This window comes from Carassius gibelio, chromosome B18, assembly GCF_023724105.1.
Source record: "Carassius gibelio isolate Cgi1373 ecotype wild population from Czech Republic chromosome B18, carGib1.2-hapl.c, whole genome shotgun sequence".
Lineage (NCBI taxonomy): Eukaryota > Metazoa > Chordata > Actinopteri > Cypriniformes > Cyprinidae > Carassius > Carassius gibelio.
The window spans coordinates 10,143,795-10,161,966 of NC_068413.1; the positions used below are offsets into that span (position 1 = coordinate 10,143,795).

The 18,172-nt window shown below is 38.1% G+C and overlaps 1 protein-coding gene across 1 annotated transcript in view; it reads left to right on the top strand.

The window, feature by feature from the left end:
* The window catches only part of hydin (HYDIN axonemal central pair apparatus protein), a 70,627-nt gene extending 53,280 nt beyond the window's left edge, over nt 1–17,347 (top strand). The window contains exons 45-81 of the mRNA XM_052582955.1: nt 82–264; nt 357–476; nt 609–768; nt 1,164–1,336; nt 1,454–1,652; nt 1,820–1,922; nt 2,129–2,228; nt 2,352–2,520; nt 2,628–2,863; nt 4,266–4,368; nt 4,469–4,673; nt 5,204–5,433; nt 5,588–5,739; nt 5,825–6,020; nt 6,106–6,211; nt 6,749–6,976; nt 7,126–7,481; nt 8,217–8,377; nt 8,472–8,566; nt 8,687–8,900; nt 8,979–9,182; nt 9,590–9,716; nt 9,806–9,971; nt 10,347–10,494; nt 10,625–10,832; nt 10,984–11,205; nt 11,317–11,486; nt 11,580–11,778; nt 11,863–12,018; nt 12,303–12,583; nt 12,704–12,923; nt 13,119–13,328; nt 13,505–13,668; nt 14,135–14,285; nt 14,390–14,620; nt 15,805–16,029; nt 16,254–17,347. Coding sequence (XP_052438915.1) covers nt 82–264; nt 357–476; nt 609–768; nt 1,164–1,336; nt 1,454–1,652; nt 1,820–1,922; nt 2,129–2,228; nt 2,352–2,520; nt 2,628–2,863; nt 4,266–4,368; nt 4,469–4,673; nt 5,204–5,433; nt 5,588–5,739; nt 5,825–6,020; nt 6,106–6,211; nt 6,749–6,976; nt 7,126–7,481; nt 8,217–8,377; nt 8,472–8,566; nt 8,687–8,900; nt 8,979–9,182; nt 9,590–9,716; nt 9,806–9,971; nt 10,347–10,494; nt 10,625–10,832; nt 10,984–11,205; nt 11,317–11,486; nt 11,580–11,778; nt 11,863–12,018; nt 12,303–12,583; nt 12,704–12,923; nt 13,119–13,328; nt 13,505–13,668; nt 14,135–14,285; nt 14,390–14,620; nt 15,805–16,029; nt 16,254–16,763 — 7,081 coding nt within the window. The 3' untranslated portion in view covers nt 16,764–17,347. The remainder of the gene's footprint in view (nt 1–81; nt 265–356; nt 477–608; nt 769–1,163; nt 1,337–1,453; nt 1,653–1,819; nt 1,923–2,128; nt 2,229–2,351; nt 2,521–2,627; nt 2,864–4,265; nt 4,369–4,468; nt 4,674–5,203; nt 5,434–5,587; nt 5,740–5,824; nt 6,021–6,105; nt 6,212–6,748; nt 6,977–7,125; nt 7,482–8,216; nt 8,378–8,471; nt 8,567–8,686; nt 8,901–8,978; nt 9,183–9,589; nt 9,717–9,805; nt 9,972–10,346; nt 10,495–10,624; nt 10,833–10,983; nt 11,206–11,316; nt 11,487–11,579; nt 11,779–11,862; nt 12,019–12,302; nt 12,584–12,703; nt 12,924–13,118; nt 13,329–13,504; nt 13,669–14,134; nt 14,286–14,389; nt 14,621–15,804; nt 16,030–16,253) is intronic.
* The last annotated feature ends 825 nt before the right edge of the window (nt 17,348–18,172 follow it).

Here is an 18,172-nt window from a genome sequence, read left to right on the forward strand (position 1 = left end):
TCACACATATAAACCTCATGTACAATCATAAAGAAATAGAACCATTTCACTGAAACCTTGAAATCTGCTGTTCTTTAACAGACTCACTAGTTTCCGCTGGATTGTACCATCAAATGGAGCCATCACTCTAAGGATCAGGTTTTACTCTTCTGTTCTTGGAAATTTTGATCAGACTTTCAGCTTTGAGGTGATGGGGACTAAGCGATGTTATCAGCTATTCTGTAGAGGAATTTGTGCTTACCCATCTATAAGCAGAGACCCCAAGTGAGTTGAGTAAGATTTCAGTAGAGAAATATACAGTAGTTATCATTGTCCTTGGACATGTACTACATAGTGTCTGTGTGTTTATGTATTAGAATTGTGTTTGCACGCTGCAAAAAGAGTCTGCGGCCTGAGAGTGGACTTCAAAAGACTTACATTATCCAGTCAGAGCTGTATGAGTTTGGACCGCTGCTATGTGGAAAGACCAGGGACAGGTGCTGGCCTGTTGTTCTCTGTGCTAAATGAGCTCTTTTGTCATTATTGAGTGTCTCACCAGTGCTTTTCTATTAAAGTTATTCTATAATAGATTTGGTCTTAGTAATATTAATGATGTTATCTTGATGCAGGTATAAAGAAGCAAAATATCCCGAGAACATGGACAAGTTTGTAATTCACAATACTTCTAAAATGGAGGCAGAGATCCTTTTTTGCTTTCAACATGACACCAAGGCCACCACTTTCCTTCTTGACCCTCCAAATATGACACTGGAACCCAATGAGCGAAAAGTAAGCAAATTTATTTATATGCACAATGTAATTTTGGGATTGTTTGAGCTGGAAACCATTTGCTTGTGAATAAAAATAGTAACTAATCTGTATTTGCTCTAAACAATCTAACTAGCCATTTCTTAAATTTGTTACCCACCTTTGTGGTTAACTATGATGTGCCTTATGAAGACCGTCTGGTTGAAATAATGCAATCATTTATTGGAGCTTTAATTTCAGTGTGTTTGTGGACATATTCCTTCTTTGTCTTGTGTTTTAAAGTTGTACACACTGAAACCTTTCTTTTTTAGCCACCTTTGTACCATCTTCAGACTCAGTCTCATTTAACTCAGTTTAAAACCCAAAAATGCAGAAACAAACTCCATTGTCATTAATGTTTGCTTTCCTCCTGGCAGCTACTGATGGTGTGGGCATACCCAAATACCCCTAAACGTATAGAGGACAGTTTGGTGTGCTGCATCAAGGGGAACCCAGAGCCTGTTGTCTTCCGTCTGTCCTGTATAGGAGTCAGGCCTGAACTGGAGCTAGACCGCAAGCTGCTCCAGTTTGAAAAAACTCCACCATACAGGTCTACTGTATTACACTCACGTCAACATATACTGATTTTTTGTTAATTGTTATAATTAATCAGATGTATAATGGGTGAAAAAATCCTTTTCATAAATATTTCATATTTTGTCTGCAGAAAAGAAACCCAGAGTTTATGTCTGCGCAATAACACCCTTATGCCAGCTGCTTGGAGGCTGAGGGGTCTGGAGATTCTTGGGGATGAATTCAGCGTTTCTCAGAACAAAGGCATCATAATGCCTCATTCTGACTTCAGGCTGCACATGTATTTTATAGCCAAGAACCCTGTCAAACTGAAGAGGGCCATTTGTTTAGAGGTACTGCCGAATTAAAAACAAGTATTTGTAATTGAATCATTATCAGTGTTTACAAATGTGAAGATGTTTAATGCAGATAAATAGTAAATGTAATCATAATTTGTGTACATGTACTGGCATGAATTAGTTTGTCTGCATGTGTCTGATTAGACATTTATGTTTACCAGGTGTCAGATGTGGAGAACATTCTTGGCATTGTTCAACATTCAGAGAACATTCAGATTATAGCAGAGGCCTACGATATTGCATTGGACATAACCATTCCAGAAGGTACAGCTCATTGCCTCTTCACACCATCACATCATTTTCCAGCCAGAAATAGACAGTTAAATAGTTCATCCTAAAATAAAAATTCAGTTTTCATTTACTCACCGTCATTTTGTTCTAAACCTGTATGACTTTCTTTGTTCTGTGAAACGCAGTGACCAATACAAATTCCCTTTATTCATTTGATGCTGTTTTTGCTTTTGTTGTAGATTCTGATGGTTCAGTAGACTTCGGAACAATCAAAGTATCAGAAGAGGTCAAGCGGTCTATTAAATTGGAAAACAAAGGCAAATATGACATAGCCTTTAAGTAAGTTACTACAGTATATAGATAATTATCGATAGATATCATAAATAGATATTTTCTATTAAACATCAAAGATGTCTTGAACATTTCTTCTCCTTCCTTTTGTTAATAATTTTTCACTTACAGGTTTACTCTAGTGGCCACAGAGCCAGGAATGCCAGATCTGAACTCAGTGTTCTCCATCACTCCTCAGAAAGGCTCATTACGCCCCAACAATAAGCCCAGTGCTGTCCAGATTATTTATCACCACAACCAGGAGATGTCCATCAGAGATAGCCCAATCCTTCGCTGTCAGGTCTTTTAATCTTACCACTTAATAGACTCTTTATCATGCAGTATTTTTTATTGTAGTTCTGCTGTCATCAGAGACGAAAATAATAAGTTGTGTTGTGTTTTCCCCAGGTTATTGAGCCCAGTTTAGATGGTGGCGAGACCATTAACACTATACCAATCAAAGTGTCCGTCCAGGCTCTTTTCTCCAAATACAGTGTCAATCCCTCTAATGATATCAACTTTGGCCCACTGGTGTATGGCTCTCGCAAGAAACAGACTCTCATTGTGGAGAACAGAGGCAGTTTTGAGATGCGTTTCACCATTAGGATGTGTAAAAACGCCCCAGTTCCTGCACAGAGGAGAGGGTATGTCTATTGTAAAAATATAATTAATGTAAAAAAAAGTAATTAATTAATTATAACAAAATTATTACAGTAGAATTTCACTACTGCGTGCTCGAACCCCTAATAAAAACATATATATATATATATATATATATATATATATATATATATATATATATATATATATATATATATATATATATATATATTAGGGCTGGTAATTTAACATGTTAATTAGATAATAGATAGTTAAAATTATTAACGCATTTGACGCACTTGCCCCGCCCCAGACCTACTGTATGTGGACCATCTGCCCTTTCATACAGTCGATTGATGACTAATATGAGGCAGGGCAACAACTTACTGCGTGATTGAGCCTAGAGAATATCCCTTAAATTCAAGATATGGGGCAAAATGCCCCTGTTTGAAATTTTCTCTCATATTTACATCACTAAGAAATATCACACGAGCTGTAGGCTAAGTCCAAGATCACACGAGTGAAAATGTGATACTCATCTTATACAACAGTTCATTAAGAAGTTAATATTGTGTTATTTTAGACACAATGTTGTCTGTTTTGCTCAGTTTTGCCAATCAGAAGATAAAGACAAATCAGAACTGTTCATCTCCGAGCACCACCACAGCATTTTTTCATTTCCACGTTTTGGGTGAACCATTTGACATGTTGAACCACTAGCATATGCATTGGCTTTGAAGTGGCACTGCGTAGACCGATCAGTGTATGACATCAAAGTACCGCAAGGGCGATTCAAAAGCACGAGTAGCCGTATGCACTCTCGCGGTTCTTTGATGTCACACACCGATCGATCTGATGGTGATGATCCGCTTCAAGTCGAACAAGCCTAATGATTCATTGATCCATTCATAAAGAACCATTTACTTCACTCCTGAATGAATCAGCCATTTGAACTAATCAAACGAATGAATAAATGACTCGATGACTTAATCATTAAAACATTTACCACTAAATAATAAACTAAAACCGCCAGTAGGTAGAGTATCATTTCATTAAAGAAATAATCTAATATTTCCATAGTAATAATAATAAAGTTAAGAAAATAAATGATTGAAGTTATAGTTCACCCAACTAAATTATGACAGTTCTGTCATAATTTACACACATGGTCCAAAAGAGTATATGTAATACATTTTATCAAAAAAAATATTTCTTGCTGAACCTTTTTGTAATCTCCGTTTGATGCTTTGCACAACAATGACTTTAAATGATCTTTTTTTTAATTTCTACATAATTTTCTACTTAAAACTAAAATGCATTCTTGTCTTAAGACAACTTGATTAACGTTTTTGATCCACTTCATATATTGACTACTATATATAAAATACATATATATATATATATATATATATATATATTTTTTTTTTTTTTCAATTCTCTTTTAAGCTTGGGAAGTAAGAAGCCTTCAAAAGACAGTTATGCTACAAAACCACCCAGTGCCAGTGAATTACGACACACTGTGCAGAATGAGACTGGCATATCAACACAGGTAGGAAAAGTATTTCTTTATTTACAGTTCTTTATAGAATGTACAGTAACTAACTAAAATGTAATATATTATAAATAATTTGGATATGTTTTTTTTACAGATACATTTGACATGTGGTATTTTTTCATTGTCTCCGTGTTTTGGGGTTCTGGTACCTGGAGCCCAACAAGTGGTTACTGTGGATTGCAAGGCAGAGCATGTAGGCAGTTGGGAGGAATGTCTAGCTATAGACCTCACTGACAGAGACCCCTCTGACAACCCTGACGGGATTCCATACAAGCTAATAGCAGAAGTTTGTATGCCAGGTTTGTGACTATGAATGATTCTATATAATGTTCTATGAAGTATTTTTCTTTCTTTTTTTCATTCTTTGATGGTTCATAAGAGTTGAATATTTTGATATCTCCCTAATGGCATAAATTGTCCTCTTTATTGAAGGGTGGTACCAATTTTATGTAATTTATTTAACCTTAATTTATACAATACGTCCTCAATGTGTAAGGATTCGTATTCGGGTCTTGAAATGCTAAAATAACTTTTTAATATTTTTTATTTTATATAAGCCATCAGTTATTTTTATTACATTGAACTCTACCCACCATTATCCACCTTTTGGTGCATGCCTCTGGGTTTAGTGGGCCCTTTGGTGTTGTGGGTGCACCCCAGGGCTCAGTAGGTCCTATGGTGCAGCTCCACCTCTAGGCTCAGTGGGCCCCATGGTCTAGCTCTGCCTCTGGGCTCATGAAGTCTTTAATTAATGGCTTGCTGCTTAAAAATAACGTTTATTACACTAGTATGAATTATAGTGTAAAATTGATCACTGTATTGTTCACAGGAATAGCGAGTACAGACATTGCTTCTATCTTTGAGGAGCACCGAATCTGTAAGAACAGTAGCATGCTACAGTGTGAGCAATACCGGGACAGTATGGGCATCTATGTACAGGACGAGAACAAGTTTGTCTTCAACAATGTACTGGTGGGTCATTCAGCCAAAGCCCAGTTCCGGCTGACCAATCCAGGAAAAGTGTCCTGTGAACTCAGCCTGGTGATCAAAACTGCCAAGGTGTGTATGTGAGAGGTGGTTCTTCCACTATACATGTTATTCTGCTGAATTTGTAAAAAATGTATAGCAATTGTATATGTTTTGAAATATTGTAACCATTAATTGTTGCTTAACTGTCTCTTTGCCTAACATTTCTGTTTCTGTTTTTTTTAAGACGACAACGCACAATGCAGAGGTTTTTGAGGTGACCCCTACAAAGTTGTGTATCCCCAGCCACTCTCATGCTTTTGCCACCATCACCTTTTCTCCTTTGACTATGCACACATATCATGCTGTGTTTGAGGCACTTCTGAAAGGGACTGCAAGGTAACTGTTTTCAATGCAGGTTTAAACTGTTTAGATGGTTGTTGATATTTTGTCGAGGCTTTACCCATTCTGTTTTATAACCCAGTCAAGCTTCTGCCACCAAACCCAAAGCTCTGGTGTTTGATCTAATGGGTGAAGGCAATTTGCCCTTCATCACAGTTCTGAGACCTATTCAGAGGACTAATCGAGGTCAGCCAGTGCTGCAGTTTAAGCGCTTATTGGTGGGACGGAGGCAGACTCTTCCATTAGTGATCAAGAACAATGGCAATGTGCCTGCACAAGTAAGATCAGTAGTTTTCAGCTAAGTTTCTGTTTCTCAGACTTTCAGTTTTATTGTAGTAATCCATTCTTTCCTTGTATTTGCAGGTTAGCATTGTACTACAGTGTCACCTGGATGTTTTCGCTCTAAAAGCTGCTCCTGGAACTGTTTGCAGACTGGCCTCCTCACAAATAGAAAGCAATCCCAGAGAAGGCAAGCCATAAACACAAATGAAGAGTCTGCATAGACATTCATTTCTGCAAAATGCTGTTTCGATTTGCTTTTCAAATGAGCTATGAAGCTAGTAACACAAACAGTAGCAGATTGTTTTGGACCTTCATTAGACTGGGTGTCATTGTTTATAGGTTAAAGAGATCAATTAGAGGCTGTTTTATTACAAAATGCAATGATTGGTATATTGATGTCAAGTGGTCATGTTTGAGCAAAGAATGCAGCCATTGACCAATCAGAATCATATATTCTAGAATGTCGTATAATAAATTATATGAATGTTTTAAAATTTAATAAAGTCATTTCAAGCTTTGGGGGTTATTACTTTTTACGGAGTGCTGTAGTGTAGGAGAAGGAACAAAGTGCTATTTCTTCTATGACTTGTGTATAAACATTTAGCTTGAGGCAGACAACCATAAGCAGGAAATTGAAATAAAGAGAACATTAGCATGAGATATGCAACAGAAACATATTAAAATCAAATGTATGTGACATAACTGCACTTTTGATCCTCTTCAGAGACACAACTAGTGCATGTAGCCTCCCTGAACCTCATGGCTGGACAACAAGCAGAATTCCAGGTTGGGTTTCATCCAAAGGTGGCTCAGAAGTTTGAGGCCTGCTTGAAGTTAATGGTAAAGGATAACCAGTATGATCAGACAGTGGTGCAGCTTGTGGGTGAGGGTTACCATGATATCATCATCCTGGACAACATTGGCAGCAAAGTTCAGCAGGACAGCATTGAAAGTAAATCCAAGTTAATATTGTGATTTTTGCTAATCATGTCTAAAGCATGATTAAAATAAAATTTGTACCATTTATCGAATGTATAGTTTTGGCTTCAGTACCCACTGTTGGTAATTACGGTAACTATCCCATCTTAATTCTTTCCTCAGGTGTCTCTGACCTTCTGAATTTTGGAGACTGTCACGTGGGCCGCACTTACCAAGAAACTTTCACCATGACAAACCCAAGCAGCTCCAAGGTGCTACGCTTCGAATGGCTTCCCTGTGGCCCACAGCTGAGCTTTTCTCCACAAGTTGGTCACTTGCACGCTGATTGCTCCAAAGTTGTGACCGTGAACTTCTGCTCAGAGGAGCCCATTGTGCTGAACGCACAAACAATAAAATGTAAACTCAGCAGTATTACCTTTCAGCAGCCTGTAGACCAGGTCCCAGACTGGGATGACTGTCATAGGACTGTTAAATGGATGGATGTAGAAAAGTCACCACGACAACCAACCAAACGCAAGGTGCGTTTCGTAGAATCAGTGCTAGAGATGATCTGTTTACTGGAGATACTTCATTAATTTGATTTTTTAGTTTAAGATATAAAGTCAGATTGTAAAATAAAAAAGTCACAGGATTAGCAGTCCCTTATGAAACAAAAATATATTGCAGTATATTGGAAAATATCATTTAATATATTAGGCATATATTCTTATATATATTTATTTTTTCCAATATATTGAAATATATTAAAAAGCGGCAATCATTTGTATGTTTTGCAATATATTATATAATATTTGTATCATCAATATATTATTAAATGTATTCAAATATATAAAATATTAGAAAATAAAAAGGGAAAATAATATATTACAATATATCACAATATATTTTAAGAAATATATTGGTAAATATATTTTCCTTTCGTAAGGGGTTGTAATTAGATATGAAGAAAAATAACATGGTAATTGTTCGGTATATAGTAGCAATTGGGAGATATGATGTGGCAGTTATTACATATGAATTCACAATTGGAAGATACTCTATGAAGTCACAACTGAGAGATATACTGTGAAGTGTTAGATATTAAATATCAAGTGTGAAATATAAAGTTGCAATTGCTATAGAAAAGGGCTGCCATTATCTAAAAAAAACTCTGGTTGAATACTAGTTGTTCATTTGAAGCATTATTCGATGAATCACATTTTAAGATATTAAAGGTGTTAAATTGAAACATATAATCTTGTCACTGTGATTAGGTGGTAGCGACAGACCCGGAGCCTCCTCACTCTGTGGTGGAGAACTCCTCAAGAGAGATGGAGCTGATAGTTAGTGCCACATGTGATTACGCCAAATACCACTGTGATACTGGACCCATCCGTTTCAAAGACACGATGCTGTACCAGACCAGAGTCTTTCAGTAAGTTTAAATACACTCATACAATATTTGCTTAGAAATTAATTTTGCATGTTGAATTTTCAAGTTTTTCATAATTCATATTATGTTTTTTTAGCCTCCAGATGGAGAACAAAGGCAGTGTTAAACTGGAGTATTCCTGGCAGGTTCTGATGGAGACATATGGAAAGACTGCATGCTTTGAACATGGAGGTAAACCTACAGCCTTAAAATGTTTGTGGTCTGATGTACCACAGAAGTATGTTTTACATTTTCATTTGATGCAAGTAATCAAATAAGAAAAAAACTGTATTAATATATTTGACGGATCAGGTAGGACTTCCCGTTTGGCTCAAGGGAGTAGGACACCAGAAAGACCAGCGAGCTCTCTGCAGAGTGTGTCTTCTCTACTGCTAGGAGACCCAGAGCTTCCTCCCTTCAGTGTTGAATCTGACGTAGGGTTTATCAGCCCAGGAGCCAGTCAAACTTTCCACATCCGGTTCTCCCCTCTGGAAGTAGCTGAGTTTAAGGCCAGTTTGATCTGCAGGTCAGACTCTCAGAGGTGAATTTATTTACTGATTATGACTTTTTGCTCAGTTCTAAACTTTAGATTTTTAATTTGTAGCATCGCTAATCTGAAGGATCAGCAGAGTCCAGTGATCACAGTAAGTGGTCGCAGTTTGCTGCCATACTGTCATTTCCACCTAAAGGATTCGGACTACCTCACTGGAAACAGACGGAACCCTGAGCCCCACAGTCCCCTCACTGTGGACCCCAATACCAGGGTTATAGAGTTCACCTCAGTGGGTATTGGCATGATTGTCCGGAGGTAAATCATTTCATTAAATAGTTCTGACTTTGATTGAAATCATGTTGTTTATATTGCAAGCGAATATAATATGCATATAATGAATATTTCTATATACTATCCTATATTTTATACACTTAAATTATATATATTTATAAATATACATATACTGTAGTTAGCATGTATTTGATCATACTTACAAGTATACGGTAGTGTTGAAAAATGCTAATAAATAAAAACTGTTTTGTTTTATAATATTTTCAATGTCTTTTACCTATGTGACAGCTGAAATTTCAGTATCCATTTCTCCAGTCTACATTGTCACTTGTTCCTAACAGTATACATTCTGTGTACTATATCTAAGCAGGATACAGACGGGTGATTTATTATTGCATAACACGAATAATGACCGCATTATTATCTCTCAGGGAATTTGGTGTTATTAATCCCACAAACAAGCCATACTCTTTTATCTGGAGATGTGAGGACTTGGGCGAATCTTCTTTCAGCTGCCTTACACCAAACAAGTCCATTGAGCCGGGGAAAGAAGTGAAGGTGTTTTGTCTGAGATTTGAAGAAGTCATGTTGCAGATATTCTTCTTTTCAGACATGAATCGATATAAAATTTTAATCTCTGTTTTCAGGTCTCATTTGAGTACCAGGTTCTTAACCTAGATTTAATGGAATCCTTCTGGACCTTCTCAATCCCTGAGCACAACTTGTCTTTGCCCTTTCTGCTAGTGGGCACTGCTAATGAGCCTGTTGTCTACATTGATCGAGCCCACCTCAATCTGGGCAGTTTGCTACTAGGTGAGGTTTTAATAAAACACTTGATTCTACCATGTTAAGAGAATAGTTACCCCAAAAATAAACGTTGTCATCATTTACTCACCCTCATGCTGTTCCAAAACGTGCATTGGTTTAATTTTTCTGTGGAACACAACAGAAGTTATTTTAATGAGTGTTTCTGCCGTTTTTGTCCATACAATGAACAACACAGGATCCTATTGACTTTCAATGTATGGACAAAAGGCACTGAGACTTTATGCAGATTATGACAGCTATGACTGAAATGTGAGGAATGGGTTTAGATATAAAGAAAATGGACAATAATTTATTTTTTAATGATGTTATTGGTATTAGCCAGTCTTTTTAACAGGAGCGTCCATGTGCTTTTGTGTGCAGGTTTTGAAGCTCATCAGACTGTGTTTGTGGTGAACAGAGAAGATCAACCATTCCATTTTATGGTTCAAGAGTCTTCGTGCCACTCTGAGGGCTACCAGGACAGCTTGGTGCTAGAGCCTATGGAGGGAACAGTTCCACCTAAAGATAAGTATGTTATTTCACTCATATGAAGTCCAAGACATGACACAATTATATCCTCTTTGAGTAAAAAAATAATAAAAATAATCTTGAATTTTAACTCCAATCTTGTCACACTTCTTAACATCTGCCTCTGACAGGATCCCATTGGTCATACGGATCACTCCCACTCGGGAAGGAGATGTGGCTTTTAATCTAGTAGTGACAGTACGGAGGAAGCTCCAGCCGCTGACCATGAACGTGAAGGGAGAGTGTTACAGCATGAACGCTCATGTTCGGTACGAGAGCCCCGAGGGATCCATCACAGAGCTCTCATCAAACCAGATCCATCCTGTGGACTTCAAACAGGTTCAAATTTATGTGAAGTTATTTATGCACCCTTGGTTCGTGTGCATGCCAGTATGTTGTGTTTGGCAGAGATTTTGCCTTTGGCAGAGTTCCAGCACCAAACGTTTAGATCAAGCTTTCTGTCGCTTCCTGTTATCTGTTCCCTAAATAGGTGGAGCTAAACGATAAATCCACATGTACGTTTGTGGTCTCTAATCCTGGGAAATTCAGTTTAGATGTAGAGTATGATCTGTCTGGGCCGGCAGCGCTGCAGCCCCACCTGCAGGTGGAACCTAAGTTGGACACAGTGGCTGTAGCTGGACAGAGTTCCTGCATCTTGACCTTTTGCCCTCAGCGGAAATGTGCGCTCAAAGATCTGACCTTTTCTGTTAAGGTAGACCCTGTACTTAACTTTATGTCCTTTCTATCCTTCTTATTGAACAGAATATTATTTACATCATTTTTCTTTTTCTGCATTCAATTTTTTTCTTTCCACTGTTTGTAGGTAAAGAATGGGCCGGTATTCTGTTGCGCAATAAAGGGCTCGGCTGTGGCTCCAGATCTGGAATTTTCTTTCCTAAAGCACAACTTTGGAAGGCATTTCATATATTGTGATGGTATGGTACCTGTTACACACACACTGGTGATTAGCAACAGAAGCAGCAGGGAAATCAGGTAAAAAAAAAAAAAAAAAATCATATTTGCATTTTAATGTGTGTAAAGCAAAGTTTCATGGTCTGTTTTTATAATACGATTGTATTTATTCAGTCTAGACTGCTTGTTCTCCAACACACCTGTCTTGGACGTCAGCTTTACCCCTCAAGTCCTTTCTCCTGGCGGCTTCGTCGAGGTTCTCTTCTCGTTCTACCCACGCAAAGCAACTCGCTATCGTGAGAAGGTCGTTTTTGAGATGAACATGTGTGCCAAACAAGTGGTGGAGATCCTGGGACAGGGTGTTGAGATGAAGGTGACACATTTTTGAGTTTTGAATAAACCTACATGTCTACATCCTGGTGTAATAGACATTCATCCTCCCCTGTTTTTGTCTTAGATTCATTTGGAGGACTCAGCTCACAAGGTGGTCAATTTTGGAGCTCTGCAGATTGGCCAACAGAGTCGGAAATTGATCCCTCTGGTGAACAACAGCCACGCTTCCCTGACTTTTAGTCTTCGCAGACACTCTGATAACCTTCTTCAAGACTCCATGGTAACACATGTACACTTGCTTTCTTTCTTATAAGTCACTTTTTTTTAAGCTTTTGACAGAAGTTTCACATGATCCTCCAGAAATATTTCGAATGTGCTGATTTGGTAATCAAGAATTATTTCTTATTACCAATGTTGCATTTCTTTCATGATTCTTTGGAAAATACAAAGTTCGAATGAACAGCATTTGTTTGAAATAGAAATTTGGACCTGAATGTAGTGAATAAATGCATGCATTCCACTGCACTGCGTACATTACATAAAAAAATCATTGTGTTTTTACAGCTCTTGTCAGTGTGTCCAGAAGGTGAGGTGACACTAAAAGAGGGGGGTGGCCGCTGTGTGGTGGAGCTTCTCTTTTCTCCTGAACAGCGCACACCTCCTTTCACTGAAGAGCTGCAGCTAGAGTGTTTAGGTGCTGTTCGCCCCCTGCTGGTCATGAAGGGATGTTGTCAGGGAGTGGAGGTCAGACTGGACACAGACTACCTGCAGTTTGGAGCAGTTGTCCAACGCTGCCAAGCCAGCCGTCGCATTATAATGCAGAACACAGGAGACATTGGTGCAAGGTACACAATGCAAAACCTTAAAATTCAGTGAATGGTTGCATCTAAAATATGTAGCCGGTTCTGTAAATGAATGAATCTGAATGACAATGCTATTACATGGCTTTTCCATGTTCTCTATAGATTCAAATGGGATGTAAAGAGTTTTGCTCCAGATTTCATCATTTTCCCTGCTGAGGGCTACATCACTCCAGGAATGGAAGTATCCCTTGAAGTGACTTTTGTCCCAACCGAGCTGAGTCAAGATCTGCGCTATGATGATCTCTGCTGTACTATCGAAGGGGGCAAACCGTTAAAACTCACCCTCACTGGCTCCTGCATTGTCCCTACAGTTGCAACAGAGGTAAGCTCTTGCAGAGACAGAGGAAAACACTGAAAGTCTGAATGTTACAGCATGTCAGAATTTCCGATAGTGAGCACTGAAACCTTACGTGTTTGCTAATATTAGATGTGCTGATGAAATGCTGAAGTTAAAAAGCGAGGCAAATTCAATGTGTCACTGTCTTTTTCTGGCTTCCTTTCTCTTTTGTGTGAGCAGGTGGTGAATTTTGTGTGTCAGGTGCGCTGTCAGTGTACTCAGTCTCTTGCTCTACCCAACCGCATTAACCAGCGCTGGACTCTGAAATGTGTCATAGAGGGAGAGCACTGGAGCGGGCCGCCCACTCTCCTCATTGAGCCCCTGCAGCAGAACACCTATGAGATCACATACAAGCCACTGGTCATGACTGCAGACGGGGAAAGGCACGAGGTATGACACTCTCTCCACAAGACTATTTCAAGTAATTCTTTTTGAAACAATTGTTCGGTCAAGGGTGCAAATAGCCATTATAAAAAACAATTTCAGTTCAATAATAATAATAATAAATAAAAAAAACTATGTGCTATTTTGCACTGTTAATGACACCTCCCTTTGCTGTGCTGCAGGGCTCCGTTTTCTTCTCTTTTCCTGATGGCAGTGGAATACTGTACACATTGCATGGCACATCTGAGCCACCGAAGGCTGAAGGCACAATAACCGAAGAGATCAAATCCAAGAGCCACCACACACAGACAGTATCTGTCCACAACTGGCTGCCCAGACCTCAGAGGTACCTCATCTACAAGAAACATATAAATACAAATGTAATAATCACAATTCAATATTACACAGTCAAGAAATAGGCATTTTTTCTGATTTGTTTAAAACAAAAACAATTCCAGGCAATTAAAATTTAGTGCAAAGATTTCAAAATCAACAGATAATGATGCTAGAGTTCACTAATAGAAATTATATTATTTGACACGACATGCAAAATGCACTATTAACCTGTTTAATAAACATTTTTTGTCATAATCTTGATTCATTACCCATAAACGTACCGTTATTGCACATGCATAAACATTGTTAATCATGAAAACTACTCATAAAAAAGCCACACATACAGTGCCTCTTGGGAGATGCTTTGGAATGATCGTAAAATCTTTCATTGACATTAAGCCTCAGCTGCAGATTATATTCTGCTTCTTAGCATAATTTATGTTTTATCATTCTGTGATTTATATCCTGTTGTGTAGATTCCGTGCTGTGATGGAGCTCATCAAACCAGATCGTTCAGATGGCATTGTTTCCCTGAAGGGCCTGGAATACATTGATGTGCCTGCACTAGATACGAAGAATTACACACTCTCCTTCTTTACTTATAAAGAGGGCCAGTACAATGCTAAAGCAAGTGCCATCATACACCCATAAAAATTCGACAATACAGACTACTTTGGTTATAAAATACATTTATGGCCCATAAAACATCATCATATTGCTTACTTACACAGGTGACTTTCAAGAACGAGACAACAGGCGAATACCTCTTCTATAATCTCAACTTCAAAGCAATGGCTCCAGGAGTGATCAGCACTATAGAAATGGCAACCCGGGTCAGGCAGATGACGTCAGGGTCCGTGGAGGTGGAGAACCCACTTCTTGTGGATGTGTCATTCTCTGCTGAGTGCCAGAATGCAGACATCTGCATTCCTCCACAGTTCCTTGTGCCTGCTCAGTCTAAGGTAGATGAGCTTTCAAAAACACAGAGCTGCTGATATATATGTGGCCCTGGACTCTTAAGTCACTGGCGTATATTTGTAGCAATAGCCCAAAAAAAACATTGTATGGGTCAAAATTATTGATTTTTCTTTTATGCCAAAAATCATTTGGATATTTAATACATTTCCTACATTAAATATATCAAAACCTAATTTTTGTAATGCATTTGCTAAGAACTTTTAAGAACATTTGGACAACTTTAAAGGTGATTTTTGCACCCTCAAATTCCAGATATTCAAATTGCTGTATCTTGATCAAATATTGTACTCTCCTAACAAACCATATATCAAAGGATAGCTTAATTATTCAGCTTTCAGGTGATGTATACATCTCAATTTCAAGAAATTTCCCTCATGACTGTTTTTGTGGTCCAGTGTCACATCTTAGCGTGAGACTGCAGTCACATATAGGCGCGGAAGGGAGTGGAAAGTTCAGTGGGTGATCTACTGACTGATCGGGTGTGGGAAATTAACTAAGATGCAAAATTGGTTAAAACATGCTACTTTGGGCATTAAATAATGGTGAAAATACCAGTAAAGTGACTACTGCAAATTTTAGTACAGTAAATCACGTTGCATGATTTGTTTAAATACCATAAATTTTGTGTTTGAAAGAAAAACTCCTACAAATACATATGCAATAAGGTCAGCCACAGAATAACTTTCTCTATGCCTTTTTGGTGCTAATTTTTCCCGACAGTAATTTTTTTTTTATGCCAACAAAAGGTGCAAACTGTTAATAAATCTACTTCTACATAGTTGAATAATCAGTTTTGGAGCATTTATGCATCAAAAAAAAAAAGAAAAGAATTACAAATTTGTTTCCATTAAAGCTCAATATCTCGTTTTTTCTGCTTGTCACGTGTGGGGTGCCATAGGGTTTTCCATTCCAAAAATAACAAAAAAAATAATTATTTTGATAACCAAACCTTGAAGAAAGTCATAAAGGTTTAGTTGACATGATGGTGAGTAAATGATTACAGAAATTTCATTTTTAGGTGTACTATCCCTTTAACGTTTGACTTCCCTTTAAAATTATTTAAAAATGAAAAGAAAAAAAAATGTCTATCAAGGCAAATGAAGAACCCTGTGGTGACCCTCGTATTAAATGACTTTTTTTTTAAGAGTGTTGTTTTTTTATTGCTTAGGTTACATTGACTTTTGAATATCAGCCTCTGTGTGAGGGAGAATCCACAGCCCGGCTGGTGATGTACGCTACTGAACTCGGACACTTCTTTTATGAGCTTCAACTGAAGGCCCTGCCTGCACCCTTTGAGAAGCCTCTATATTTCAGAGCACCACTTGGCAGCAAACACAGTGTCATAGCTAAGTTCACCAACTTTTCTCGTGTCAAGACCGAATACATATGCAAGGTAGGAGCCCTATTTTCCCATTATTACCTAGCCGACTTTGTTATAAAATACATGAATGTTTCAATTGGTTTTGTCTAAAATAACATTGAACCACAGTAATTTCACTGTATTGACATCCTTTTTTTTACACAAAGAAAGAAAGTCATGATTTGGAATGACATTAGCAGCTTAAAATCTAATGTCTTTTGTATAAACATTCAATTCAAATCGTGTTTCTAATTCAGACGGACAACCCAAACTTCACTGTGGAAAAGAATGTTAAAGCAGCAGCGGGGAACCAAACTGGCTCAGATATCAGTGTGACGGTGCATTTCGAGCCTTGCCAGGTGGGAGACATCCAAAGCCTGCTCAACATCTCCTCAGATTTTGGAGGGGAGTACGTCTTCCCTCTGTATGGCACCTGCACCCCACCTAAAGCTCAGGGTCCCCTCATCATCAGCTCAGGTTCCAGCGTCTCGATTTCCTTTAAAAATGTCTTTCAACAGACCACCACATTCTCCTTCCAGGTGGACAACCCTGCCTTCACTGTCAAGGGTGCTGAGACTATTTTACCTCAGAAAACGCAGCACATACAGGTTATATTTGACAGCCCACCTACGGGCTCCAGAGGCCCGTGTCATGGAAAGCTGACGATCTCTTGCCCGCGTATGGAGGGCCATGGACAGGGCATCTTCTGGGTTTACTACTTGAAAGGTTACTGTCCGGAGCTTCATTCAGAGAAAAGAACATCATGAAGAAAGAACCATACTGGATAAAATAATTCACGGTAGTGGTTAAAAATGGCTAAAACTTTATTGAATATTGTTTTTGTTTTGTTTTTTTAAATATAGTAGGATTTCCTGGGCAAAGTTCTTAATTAAAAAAAAAGTTTTCATTTATTTTTTCAGTCTTTCGGTTTTGAGAAATATGCTATTTTTAACAAAATACAGATTTATTGTAAAAACTGAAAATGAACAGAAAAAAAATAATAAAAATTTCTGCAGCACTCAAGTTAACTTGCTGTTGTTCCTGGGTGCTCTTTTTTTAGTCCACCAGGAGGTGCACTTGTTGCTCCTACATCACCTTTAACATGTTCCATCTACTTAGGCATGATAGGAGGTACATTCCCTCTAGGTTCAAGACTCTGATACAGTTATTTGATTGTATGTGTGTGTATTTGTGCATATTATGTGATGCTTGTTTCATACTCATTTACAGAATGAATGTGTGTGAAATCTCTTGCATTTATCTCTAATTTTCCCTGCCAAGCCTTCCTGTATGCTTTTTGCATTTTCTAGCCATATTGAGATCTCAGAAAGACAAAGTGGGTGGGTGAATGAATGCAGGGATATGCAGGTTGATATTAGATTGACTAGTTAATCTTGTTGTTATTATCAACTAAAACTATTGAAAAAATGTGTTCATTGAAATAACTAATATACTTTTTAATTATTTTCTTTTATTCTACCAGCTTTTTATATAGTATAGTATCATGCATTTAAAATATTTAAAAATAGAGTTTAAATATTTTTTATAGTCACCTACGCAATATTTACATTTATCAAACGCTCTTATCCAAAGCGACTAACAATGCATTCAGGCTATAATTTTTTTTAAGTGTACAGAGTGACAGTCTGTCTGTGTATCCAACCTCAGATGCAGAGGAACCAGAGAAAACGTTCAGGAGTGTCATTTTATCCCCTGCTCATTTCGTGATATACCACTGAGTTTGTTTACGTGCTGAAAATAGAGGCCTGTCAGTGCTACGCACAAACTGGCTGAGCATGTCCAAAGACAAGGGATTACTGCTTGTTGTAATTATCTTAGCACCCTCTGTGGTGAAGAAGGAGTAACAGGTTGCTGTGAGTTGCCCTACATTAAAGAGATGCATCCAATCACTTTTTTTTCTGTTTTCCTAAATGCCTCACTATAGGAACGCTAACTGTAGGGGGGTTGTACATGGTGCCAATTAAATAAAGGCCCTTTTAGCTGGGATGACTTAATCACCCCTCCTAAAGGGCAGGACCGGGGAGCCTTTCAGCAGTCTTTCAACTCTCAAAGGTCATCTCAGACCGTTATAGAGACAGTGAGGTAATGAGGGATTTTCTAAGCGAAGGGGTACCCACCCCAAAAACTGTCAAGCTGCTGTTCTTTTCTGACCTGA